The sequence below is a fragment of the Argopecten irradians genome, chromosome 4, assembly GCF_041381155.1.
Source record: "Argopecten irradians isolate NY chromosome 4, Ai_NY, whole genome shotgun sequence".
Lineage (NCBI taxonomy): Eukaryota > Metazoa > Mollusca > Bivalvia > Pectinida > Pectinidae > Argopecten > Argopecten irradians.
Window position 1 is genome coordinate 48,259,424 of NC_091137.1, and position 12,993 is coordinate 48,272,416.

The 12,993-nt window shown below is 35.0% G+C and overlaps 2 protein-coding genes across 3 annotated transcripts; both read left to right on the plus strand.

Moving 5' to 3' along the window:
- Positions 1-286: 286 nt before the first annotated feature.
- On the plus strand, positions 287-12,210 carry LOC138321869 (uncharacterized). 2 transcript variants are annotated; one of them, XM_069265872.1, is made up of 5 exons: positions 287-428; positions 2,482-2,585; positions 9,481-9,552; positions 10,641-10,782; positions 12,099-12,210. In XM_069265872.1, exons 1-4 carry the CDS (start codon positions 386-388, stop codon positions 10,776-10,778), a joined length of 357 nt encoding a protein of 118 aa, XP_069121973.1. In that variant the 5' UTR covers positions 287-385; the 3' UTR covers positions 10,779-10,782; positions 12,099-12,210. The 2 variants fall into 2 exon arrangements, with proteins under 2 accessions (XP_069121973.1, XP_069121972.1); XM_069265871.1 differs by lacking the exon at positions 12,099-12,210 and adding an exon at positions 11,158-11,215.
- On the plus strand, positions 4,366-8,013 carry LOC138321868 (neuronal acetylcholine receptor subunit alpha-3-like). The gene has a single exon (XM_069265870.1). It carries the CDS (start codon positions 5,067-5,069, stop codon positions 6,360-6,362), a length of 1,296 nt encoding a protein of 431 aa, XP_069121971.1. The 5' UTR covers positions 4,366-5,066; the 3' UTR covers positions 6,363-8,013.
- Positions 12,211-12,993: the final 783 nt, after the last annotated feature.

Sequence of the window (12,993 nt, forward strand, 5' to 3'; positions counted from 1 at the left end):
CTTCTACACTGTATGTGTACTTGATATATTCAAAATTACGACTATTGTCAAATATCATAGTAAATGCAGCATGGTCAATTTAGAATGGCCGGCACTGCCCGGCAACTTCAATGTTATAAATACAGCCTTGTCAATTTAGAGTGGACCGTCACTGCCCCGCGGACTCCAATGTTATACTAAATACAACCTGGTCGCTTTAGAGTGGACCATCACTGCCCGGCGACTCCAATGTCGAACTCAATCCTGGCCAATGTCAATCTGATTAAAAATCATATCATTGCGTGAACCGTCGTCACCAGAACATCAGAACAGAGGTCGTGACAAGAGAATAGGGCATTAAGAACGTCACAACTGATAAGGAGATAAGTCGTTCACATAACCAAAAATGTCCAGTATACTTACATGTGTGTTGTTTGGAGTGCTGATTGGTAAGTAATATTGTTATAATTTTTGTCGATATTTAGAAACAAACATATTAAATAGTTGCGTTTAACGTGAAAAAAATCGAAATATATAATGTACATCACGAGTAATTAAAACTGCAACAATGTGATTTGTTGATATGCTTGTAAATGGCAAATAATACGGAATCTACATATTACAGGAGAAGAATGTTACATAATTCCAATTATGCTATATAGTGCTCCCGAGTATCTGTAGCAAGAAGTGTTTCCATTAGTTTGTCCGGATTTGACTTTACAAAAACATACATATTAATTTTTGGTTAGTTATTGATGATCAACATAAAGAATTCATAAAATGCTCAAATAATATTAATTAAACACCAGGCCCCGATTTCTCGAAACAAACTTAAGTCCAAAACGTATAGTTGTGAGAAACAGGCATGAACATAAATAAACACTGTAAGTTTGATAAAAAGATATATTTATGACGAGGTAGATACCGTACCATATACATGTAGTAATACATACTAAATATTGTCCAAATATGTCGAATAAAATAATTAAAAAGGAAATACCCTCTTTCTATATTATACATCGGTCCGATCGGGATTTGTAAGTTGAGTGCGATAAGAATAAATTATAGTACATGTAACATTGAACTTTCATGACCTCCCACAATGCATTGTCCATATTAAGTGAATGATAACAAAATGGCGGGTCGACAGCGTAGATGAAGCGAGTTCACAATCAAATTTCGATATTCTAACAACAGTAAAACGAATATGACAATGTGATAAGGGTTGGTAGCGCGCGCAGTTTGGAAAAATTGTAAATATAGACGGATCGCTGCAATGGAAGAGACGTGAACAACTTTCCACTTTATACTTGCGTTATATACAGAGGTGCGATGCGCAATTAAGAATTTCCCTTCACGAGGCCCCGTCGGATTAAAACTTCCATTTGACTTTCGATTTATATCATTCTTTCCAATGAAGACTAATTGTTTTAAAACGAATATGGAAGCGATCCTAAATATGAAAAAATTCTAAAAATATGGAAAACGAAAGGTCCACAGTATCGTGTTACCCGAAAATAAAATACATGTATGACAGTCTATTTTTAAAATGTTTTGGTTAGTACTTCCCACGTTTTTCCTGACGTTTTATATAACCGATCATTGTTATGAAATCACCAATAAGCATATGAAGGCTGATCAACTTATTTTGGGCTTAAGTCCCTATGAATAAAGGTCCTAACATAATAAATCGGAGCATCATTGTTGATATTTGGAATGACCTTTTATGTTGTCCTGACATGCTTTCATTGAAGCACTGATATCGTAAATTCATTTCAATATGTGCGTTGTAATCGTCAGTGTTGAATATTAATGTGTTAAGGATTTTCCTGCATTTCTAGGTCGACAATATTTTAACCATCAAACAAACTATCATGTTTATTGTCAACACTATTGGTCGTTAATAAACACAGATGATCCTCAAGTTTGTACAGCAAATTGCACGATAATCTGAGGAAAAATGATATCTGTGAGAAATAATATTATATTCATATTTTGTTTTGCACAATTATGAAAAATAATAACGTGAACACGTGCAGGATAACAATGGCTGACGATATACCCATACTTTGTTTGACTTCATTTACATAAAAGTTTAACGAAGCCAAATATGGGTTTATGTTACGTGATTATGAGCTGACAAAGTGACTGTTATCACGGAAAATATTCCAGGTATTTATTTCCCCGTACACCGGGTGTGTATTTTGTGGAACACCGTTAAAGGTCAACCTCGATCCCTAATTTGCAGTGATATAAGGTGTTTTTTTAATAAAAATAAAGATTAAATGGTATTAGTAGCTCAAGATTACCATAAAATCCCCCCACCAAGAAAAGGCTGGAAAATCAAAACAATTTCTCTATTTCTTCTGCCCAATGACCTTGTCACGGCGATACGCATCTACGATTTAGACAATGATTGTACCTGATTTGAATATTCTACGGCAATCAATTCCCGCGGTGTCTAAGCGCCTGGAAAAATAATTGTGCGTTGTTGTATTACAGGTTTGGTATGTTGCGATCACCATAATGACCATCACTGCTACAACTGTTTCCATGCCACCTCGCCACATGACTGCACGGATATGCTATCCTGTCCCCATGGAAAGGTAAATGGGACTAACTCACGTACCACGTGATACATGATACCGTTTGTGCGGGACTATTTTTTTCTATTGGTGCTGGAATGACGTCAAAAGATAATGTTTTGCGCTAACGTCATTTCAGTGGGAAGATTACAAAGAATTACGTTCCATCAACATGCGCTCCATCACTACTGGAGGTACTAGTCCCGCACAAACTTTATCGGGTATCACGTGATATATGAATTAGTCCAATTAGTTGAACAGAACTTTGAACGGTTAGACCGATGTTCGAACGCAGAACACGCGATATAAGCCGGTTGCTCTGGATCTACCGAGCTACATGATCGTTGGCGATCTTCGTCCCGAATGCAAACCGCACTGTCGTTCATTTACCTCTGGGCACAAAGGTCGTATTCGCTGTGGTTTTCTTATAAATATTCATTAAATCGCGCGCCAAGAAAAAGGCCATGCATGTAGATGAGTAAGCGAAACTGCAAAATATTCATGATATCGAGACCCTATCATGTTTAAAGGCAGAATAAAATCCATATCTAGTGCGGTGTATGAGTTAATATTCTATTATGGCCCTTTCCAGAGGAAATTGTTCTCCTATGGTGTTGTGTGGCGAGGTATAGTGCCCGAGTCGAAGACGAGGGGACTAAATCTCGCCAGACAACACTATAGGAGAACAGTTTCCATTCCCGGGGGAATATACATTGGTATAGTTCCCGTAGTCAGGTATAGTCTCCCGTAGTCAAGAAGGACAGGGAACTGATGCAAAATAGACCATGGATGTTATCCAATCGCATTCCTAGTAGTTATCATGTACTAAACCTTTGTAGACGTAACTGCGGTGCCACGTTCAAATCGTAGTACACAACAAGTATGCACATGTTTTCGATTGATCAACACATGACGGAACTAATCAAATGAGGTGAATTTGAGTGATGAATCATTAATGATACCGCAGGAAATGTGACCTTTGACCCCATGGCGTAAATGGACGAAAGTAGGATTTGCATCTGGGACTGAGGATGACACAATATAAGAGGAGCAGAAAAATACACGGCCACACGGTCGTTACATGGACATACAAAACTCGTTATGATTAATCATTGAAAAAAATCATTTCCTATCTTATTATATAAATAAAAATATTGTGATCATTCGGGAAAATATGAATTGACTTTAAATTTTTAAAAATGGGAATGTAAAATGATGATCGATAATTTTATAGAGTTGCAAATGGTCGTCTTAAGTTTCCCGCCGTCGTCCTAAATACCGCGCGGTAGTTGACTATCACTGCGCCATACGGCATAACAGCGAAATGAATCTCCACAGTAATCATATATTACGCAGCAAATCTTGCATATGTTTAGTGTACTGACCTCATGTTAGGCGACCAATATGTATTTTCTTATTAATGTTATGAATGTTTTCAAGAAACCTTTAAATTTTGCTTCGGAAAGGTAGTGGGCCTTTAGCAAAGTATATACCCGATTTTAAGTGTTTATATCATATCTTGGTTTTGTATCAAGATTTCAATTATATCAACAACAAAATTTACTTGATCTTAATTGTAAATAACTACATGCATTTTATCTTACTTTAGTCGAGTTTACGTAGATGAATATCTTTGATTTCTCTTAATTTCTACTTTCAAAGAGTCAGCATGTAAGTTTTTATAACTGTTATAAAATCTTCATTTCTCTATCATTTTTATTTTCATTAGACGTACTGTGAATGTTCATGTTAACACAGTAATAAAAGTTTAGCGCATTTCGCGATAGAAATTTTCAGCTAAAATCAATTTGCGCTAATTGCATTTTCTGCGTGTCTTTGAAAACGCAATTTAAAAAAAAATAGTATTATGAATGCACGAACTCACCATTGCGATAGCTTGTTCAAAATCAATTTTGCGTTAGATTTGGTTGCACTAACGTAAGCACGTTTATCTGTTATATCAATTACGGGATAATGGTGAACTATATGTAACAGCATTGTTTACTTATTCATGACACGATTCATCACACCTTTATGGTGCAGTGAGGTGAGGGGGTTGGTATCGCTCCCTATTGCTTGTGTAACAGTATTGGATAATGGTTAATAATGAGTAGATAACAATGGATTCATTAGCGAGTAACCCCATAAATCGTGTAAACAATCGGTAAATATAATACCCAGGAAAATTCAAAATGCAGCGAGAGCGTCTGTTTGTTTTGTAGTTGCTGTCTGAAATATGATACTGGAACAGTCTTTGCTAATATTTTTTTCATGGCAGGAATCAATACAATCACCGATCCTCATTGTTTAAGTCGTTTTAGTCAAATGTTGTTGATACAATTACTTAATTAGAATTTTAAATCATCGAGGTTGTGTGTTAGACAGACATTTATATCACTGGAACGAACAGGTCTAGTGGGTACAACGGCTGGTGCAGCAACAGAACACGGTCTGTGTCAGAACTGAAGCGTCCGCTCACTCTCATCTAGATACAAGGAGACAATGGCATGTAGGAATATACATGTACTGATATTAGCCTTTTCCATTCTTTGTCACACCGGCTCTTGTCAGACCGCTGATGACGTCAAACAGCTAATGACGCAACTGTTTACCATCGACGGATACAACAAATTCGTCCGTCCTAGTTACAACCACTCGCTTCCCACGCTTTTATGGGTTAATATGTTCTTGGTCAGTGTAACCGACATTGATGAGGTTAAGGAGAAGATGACATCAGCTGTTTATCTACATATGGTATGGGGAGATTACTACCTCTCATGGCACCCTGGATATTATAACGGCATTGATCATCTTTACATTCCCCAGAGTGAGATATGGAAACCTGACCTTGCTTTGGTCAATGGATACAGTAAAATGAAAGAGTTGGGAAACGATATGATTTTGACTTATGTTCAATATGATGGTGAAGTGCAATGGTTTCCCTCGGAAGTATTTGAAACAAAGTGTAACATCGATATCACTTACTTCCCTTTTGATGAGCAGATTTGTGACATTGAAATAGGAATCTGGACGAGTCTAGTTGGTGACATATTAATCCATAGGGGCCAAACAGGTGTAAGCCTTAAAGAGTATCAGGAAAATGGAGAGTGGGATTTGCTCAGAACGTCATCTAAAACTGAAATAACGGCTGCAGACGAGACAGTTGTTCGATTCACTGTTCACGTTAGGAGGAAACCAGGATATATCATATACAATCTTGTGTTACCCGTACTACTGCTTTCAATTCTGGCTGTATTTACGTTCGTGATTCCGGTCGAGAGTGGGGAAAAGATGGGATTCTGCATAACAATGTTCTTGGCGTTTGCAGTGTTTATCACCATTGTCAGTGCGCAACTTCCGGCGAGTTCGAGTCAATCTTTACTCAGTAAATATTTGGTATTCCTGGTTGTGATGGGCACACTTATCACCATAATAACGGCTGTGCAACTCAGGATCAACTACAGAGACGCACAAAGTTTTCCAATTCCAAAATGGCTGAAATTTCTACTGAAGACAAGCAGAGTAATTCTTTGCCGACAGCGGTGTAGGAGAACTAGACTTACCACAATCAATGTAAAACCAAAATCTGCAAAGGTTTCCGACGTCAGTACGAAAGGAATGGATCCCGGAAAGGAGTTTGACGACACAAATCATTTCGACAAAAAATCAGACGAAAACATCGAATGGAGCGATGTTGTATCTGCTTTAGACCTTTTCTTTTTTTGGACGTTCTTGTTTGCAGATATTTTTGGAACTGTTCTGCTGATGGCTACCGGTTATGTTCAAAGTAAAAAATAATTTTTCTATTTACAAATTGTATGAGACTGGTATTAATGTTCGGTGTTTTAGCACGCAAAATGACTCGTTTTTTATGTTAATTTTGATTTTAGACAGTATAACGTAATTAATTCAGATTTTAGACTCCAGTGTAACGTAATTAATTCTGATGTTGGGCTCCAATGTAACGTAATAAATTTGGATTTTAGGCTCCAGTGTAACGTAATTAATTCGGATTTAAGGCTCCAGTGTAACGTAATTAATTAATTCAGATTTTAGGCTCCAGTGTAACATAATTAATTCGGATTTAAGGCTCCAGTGTAACGTAATTAATTTGGATTTTAGGCTCCAGTGTAACGTAATTAATTTGGATTTTAGGCTCCAGTGTAACGTAATTAATTCAGATTTTAGGCTCCAGTGTAACGTAATTAATTTGGATTTTAGGCTTCAGTGTAACGTAATTAATTCAGATTTTAGGCTCCAGTGTAACGTAATTAATTTGGATTTTAGGCTTCAGTGTAACGTAATTAATTCAGATTTTAGGCTCCAGTGTAACGTAATTAATTCAGATTTTAGGCTCCAGTATAACGTAATTAATTTGGATTTTAGGCTCCAGTGTAACGTACAGATGTAATTAATTACGATTTTAGACTCCAGTGTAACGTAATTAATTCGGATTTTAAGACTCCAGTGTAACGTAATTAATTCAGATTTTAGGCTCTAGTGTAACGTAATTAATTCAGATTTTAGGCTCCAGTGTAACGTAATTAATTCAGATTTTAGGCTTCAGTGTAACGTAATTAATTCAGATTTTAGGCTCCAGTGTAACGTAATTAATTTGGATTTTAGGCTCCAGTGTAACGTAATTAATTTGGATTTTAGGCTTCAGTGTAACGTAATTTATTTGGATTTTAGGCTCCAGTGTAACGTAATAAATTCAGATTTTAGGCTTCAGTGTATCGTAATTAATTTGGATTTAAGTGAAGGGTGACTAGATTGATACATCGCTGCATAAGGTTTGGTAAATAACATGATAGAACTCATTGAATATACCTTTAATCTTCATTAAACAAAGAGTATCACGGTGTTTCAAATATGTGTCTACTCATGTATGTTGGTATTGATCTTGATGTTTGTTGATTAACATCTGAAAAAACGACATGCATGATATAACAAACAATAATTGCCAACAAGTTGATTAAAATCTGACATCACGACATGCATGACCTAACAAACAATAATTGCCTACAAGAGCAGATCATTTTGCAATATCTATATACACAATAACAGTATGACCTATAGCGTCTGCCTTAATTTATGTTAACTTTTTTCTTTCTATTTGTTCCTTAAATTGTGTTGATGATATAATACATTATGTCTCCTTATTGGAACACAATAATGGAACTCGTATATTTTCTTATAGTGCTACGCATATATCAACGAAGCGTTTCTTTGCAGAAAGGCTTCCCTTGCTTCTTTATATTCTTTTAATAAAATATTGTATAACGAACATTTTCATCTTCAATTTATTTCATAATGTAAAAAAATAACCCCAAAAAACTACCCAGCAAACAACAAAAGTCGATAACATAATATGTTTATAATCGCTGTTACAATGTTCAATTTCACTGAAATCACTTGTTCGTACTTCAAAGACAAAATATATACTTCATCAATGAGCATAAATTACTTAATCAGTATTTCAGTATCTAGTTTAAACTGGTGAGAATCGATCTCACGACCTTCAGATCGCTTTATGTAAATCTGATTATGAGACTGACTCGTTTTTATAACTATGCATTAAAATTGAATAATCAGTATTTCAGTATCTGGTTTAAACAATATTTTATTCAACCCAATAACGATACAGTGCAAGTTACATGTCATAATAGGTTGGATACAGAAATACAAAATACAATGTGCTTATAGTAAGCAATATGACAATACTGATTATTTCTAAGAGTTCTCAGTGCTTATTATATAGTGCTTTGTTAGAAAAAGGATGGGTGAAAGGATTAAGTAAAGAAATTTTTTTATATTCAACCACACAAAACCAGAGATTTGTTGAGAAATCGGTCATAGTTTGAGCATAAGTAAAACTAACATGGGTCTGAGTATATAACCAATATACGAAAAAAGGTAAGATTGATTTTTGGATACATGTGTATTAATATCTTCTATTTCAGTATTACAGCAAGATACACTGAATCAATTAACTTTTGTCAATAATTCTGTTTTGCATATGCCGTTCTTTTTGAAAGGCAAATTAAATTTGAACCAAAAAATTAAATAATTTGATATAATTAAAGCTTTGATAACCTTCAGTTACATACATTGCATATTTGTCTTTTTACTACCCCGATCTTGTCCAATTCTATCTGACCCTGCCCGTTTTTGCCCAAATTCCGTTTCCGTCATAACAATTTTATAATGAATCTCATTTGGTTGAACTGCAAATTTTAGGAATCAATTAAACTTGTCATGAGAAAGGAACATTGGTTAACGTCGTTTAAACATAAAAAAATCCGTGGATGATTCATTGTCATTCAGAAGCTTTGAAACATAATGACACTTAAACGCTTCCGAAACAACATGGCGGATCGAAGAGGGCCAGCAGACGATATGAGTAGAATTTAAGTATTTCAGGAAGGTGGCATTGAACCAGATGTATTCAAAGTTCTATCCTCTAGTCTTATCATCATCTTTGTAATTCATATTTATTTATAAGCTGTCGTTATTGACATATAGTTTTTATAAAATCACTTACTGTTCAGTAGGAATATAAAAGTTTAATGAATCTTCTATTTGTGTATTCATTAATTCCTTGTTTAATTTGTGCTGATGGGATCTGTTTTGATTATAGGAATGCTTTACAACTGATTACATTATACGTCATTGTTTAATTTTATTAATGAGGGTTGTTTCGATTATAGGATTGCTTCACAACCTACTACATAATATTCATTGTTGATTTGTATTGATGAGGTCTGGGTTTTTTTATAAGAATGTTTTAAAACTTATTATATTATACGTCATCGCTTAATTTTATTAATGAGGTTTGTTTCGATTATAGGATTGCATCACAACCTACTACATAATAATTGTTAATTTGTATTGATGAGGTCTGTTTTGATTACAGGAATGCTTCACAACCTACTATACTGGTCCTGACGGAGGGAAATACTACCATCTAGGATGTGCCTCACATGGGGTGATTTTATCTTCACATATATAAACAAGCCATACATTATACTGCGAAACAATTTATTTTCGAGAGCGATTTATTTTAGAGTACGGATTATTTTACAGGCGATTGATAAGAAATCGCGGAAAATAATCACCGCGAATAAATAAATAGATAAATAAATAAATCATAATAATGGCATGAACAGTAGAGCCATATGGCTTTAAATCGGATACTGTAACAAAATCGCCATGAAGGCAAGAATATTTCAAAATCATGTCGTAGCGAAAATAAAATGCTGCATAAGTTAGTAAAGATTCACATTTAAAAACAAGAAAATATCTACTCTTTAATATATAATCTACGTAATACAAATGACAAAGGATGACAATTGTATGACTCGTGCCATATCCGGACCGTGAAATCACGATCTATGGCACAAACAAATGCCATTTGTACATTTAATTGTTTAGACAAGTGTTTTCCAAGTATGATGTTAAACCAGGAGTTTTCAAGAAAACATATCTTCGTAATCGATGCATCATTAACGATTACGAAATTATACGTTGAATTTCTCATATTCAATGCATAAATATGTAAATCTAAGTTCATAAGAAATGTGTCCTATACAGCGAAGCGGTCCTCGGTGTATGCAGTGTATTGCTATTGGAACTGTTTTAGTGCTATCTCACTGAAGCATGTCGCCCGAGACACAGAGTAAGCACACATCTGGCCACATTATTCTAAAAAAAGACAAACCGTTCGTCCCACTCCTTTATACTAGAGCCTTTCTGACAGGAACGAACGCTCAGCTCAAGGTCAAAGTGAGGCTAAGCGACATCATATTTAATTGTGCTCTGTATAAAGAGAACTAACTCTCAAAAAGCACCTATTAATGAAAGAATGCTTAACCATGTCATTATATTCGACGTAGACATGCATAAACGATAAACCGCTTCATTGCTTGGTCATTTCTGTATTCGGATATAGTACTGTAAAACCGTAAAAGAGGTCAGAATCAGACAATTATTTATCATATGGTGCATGAATCTATGATCAAAACACATGTCTTCCTGGAAGTGTCTAATTTTAATTCTTTCGTTTCCATGGTGAAGGCATGTATACACTCGGCGAACTTTGACCCCCACACGCATGGCTGGATTTACCCATATGCTCACCACGAGGTATTATGTGGACACTGTTGTACGGAACCCGGATGTAACCAAAACACGTGTGACCCTACAAGCACCTAACTAGGTATCATCTTTATTTATAGATTTCTTCTTCCGTCAGGAGTTCAAGAGGCTGTCAAAACTCTATTATATCTTAAATAAAATGCGCCGTAAAGTTTAAAAGTACATTATGCACGCAGCTTTTCGCTAAATTTTGCATTTAAAAGATTTTACACAGTAGGTAGAAAATACAAATGTAGGTAAGAAATAATCTTGCCTTGACTTGAAAATTGTAGTATACTGGACTGTGATTAACCATATCAGCATTTGAACAACTGCTAACAGGTTATTTCGTGTAGGTTATCAAATACTTCAGGCAAATCACTCATGCTTTCCATATCAATTATTTACTCTTATGAATATTCTCAATATATCTCAAACAAAAATGTTTTATTTGCAGGAAATCTGAAATGGTTACACGATTGCACTGATGTGAATAAAACATTAACTTTAGGAAAGTTTCACGTGGTTTGTTCATGTAACAAATTCCATTATGGACCTTTGTTGAGGTTCATATGATGTTATACCACCCCGGAAGAATTGAATGAAAACCGCGGGCGTAGCTTGATGTTATCATGTTATATTCGTTCAGAGCAGTTTAACACCATATGAACCGAGCCAAAGGTCCTTTAGTTCTTATATTAGATATGAAGTTTTTTCGACGACTGTGTCAAAAGAATTATTTGATGTGCATATTAATTTAACAAAAAAAAAAAAAAAAAAAAAAAAAAAAAAAAAAAAAACAAAAAACACAGAAAAACAACAACAAAAAACAACGGTCATAGGACGTCGCCGTGAAGAGCCCAACATTTGAGCAATAAAGTTCATCTAAAAATGGGTACACGGAGTCGATATACTATATATTGAACCTTAGGTGACCATGTAGTAACCAATACGAATTATGGAAAATCACAACGTATCTAATAAAAAAAACACACGGTTACATACTTCGTATTGGTGAATATGAGAACACATGTGCTTTGTATTGATGACAAATAAGCAGTGACGAATGTTAGACTTCAATTTATTTAAGATCTTAAAGCTGACAATACAAGTTAAACAAATTCGTGTTAATATGACATTTTTATATTAGTGAATCCTATTTCGGCCATCGTTTCTAAGAACATTTTCCCTTTAATAAACTGGTGTCATTATACGTCGATAATACAGTACATGTAACAGCCCTGAAACAGGTTTTCATTTCAACTCTGAACGCGTACATGTATACGCAGCGCAACACAAGCTAGATAACTCAACTAACTTTTTCCTTTCCTTATCATCATTTAATGCAACATGTGCATATTACAATGTGAAAATGGGAGTTTTTTTTCTATCATCCAGGTCATATTTAAGGATAAAGCTGATAAAGGCTAGCCTTCCCGTCTACGACACAGTGTCAGGCGAGTGCATAGTTTATTTTGAGTTGATTTGTCGGTAGCAAAAGTTTGTAATCTATTTCAGGAATAAAGTCAATATTGGTAAATGTGTGTTCATGTTGAGAGTCGGATAACTAATCCAGTTATTTGTACAATACTGTTAATTATACAGGCAGACTTTTCAATAAAAAAACATTCAAGAGATAGAGGGAAACTTGTTCTTAAAGTGAATAGTCAGAAGAAGAAAACCAGTCTAAATTGATTCATTTTCCTTTCAAAAGTCCTTACATATCAAAACGACGGCCAAGTTCTGCTTACATTGTCCAGTTTTGACCAGTGAAATTTTGGAAAAGCCCCGTGTGAATATAGCACAGTTCAATATTGAGTGAACCTTACTGTTTGAAAGCGAGGCTGCGTGGAAATGTCAACACGCGCATAGCCAGCCTGGAGGACGTTTTAGTATTCCTATAATATAAATTAATTTCTTTGCATGCAGAGCGATTTTGACGGGAAATATTATTTTTCTATTTCATAAGAAATTATACTGGATATATTAACACCATTTTTACCGACTTTAGCCTACTGTAGCCCGACCATTTACTTTAAGGTCTTTATATACAGGTTGAATTGTGTTGAAATTGGTCAATGGAGACCATCGAAAAATGGTCTTATTAAGCAGGTGTCTTTATACAGAGACGGTTTGTAAGGATTTCAAGTTTAATATGTGTGTCCTAAAACTCCCTTATAGATATGATAGGTGTAGAAGCTTGAATGACTAACATATCAAGGCAAAACACCAGAAAACTTTCAAACTTCACTAAGCGCAAAAACATCGTACAGTATAACTATACTAACTCAAC

Excerpts from the sequence above, each read along its gene's own strand:
- LOC138321869 (XM_069265872.1), top strand. The coding sequence starts at position 386 with ATGTCCAGTATACTTACATGTGTGTTGTTTGGAGTGCTGATTG. Across the intron at positions 429-2,481 it reads GTTGTTTGGAGTGCTGATTG|GTTTGGTATGTTGCGATCAC; the intron begins GTAAGTAATATT and ends GTTGTATTACAG. Across the intron at positions 9,553-10,640 it reads TAGGATGTGCCTCACATGGG|GCATGTATACACTCGGCGAA; the intron begins GTGATTTTATCT and ends TCCATGGTGAAG.
- LOC138321868 (XM_069265870.1), top strand. The coding sequence starts at position 5,067 with ATGGCATGTAGGAATATACATGTACTGATATTAGCCTTTTCCATTCTT.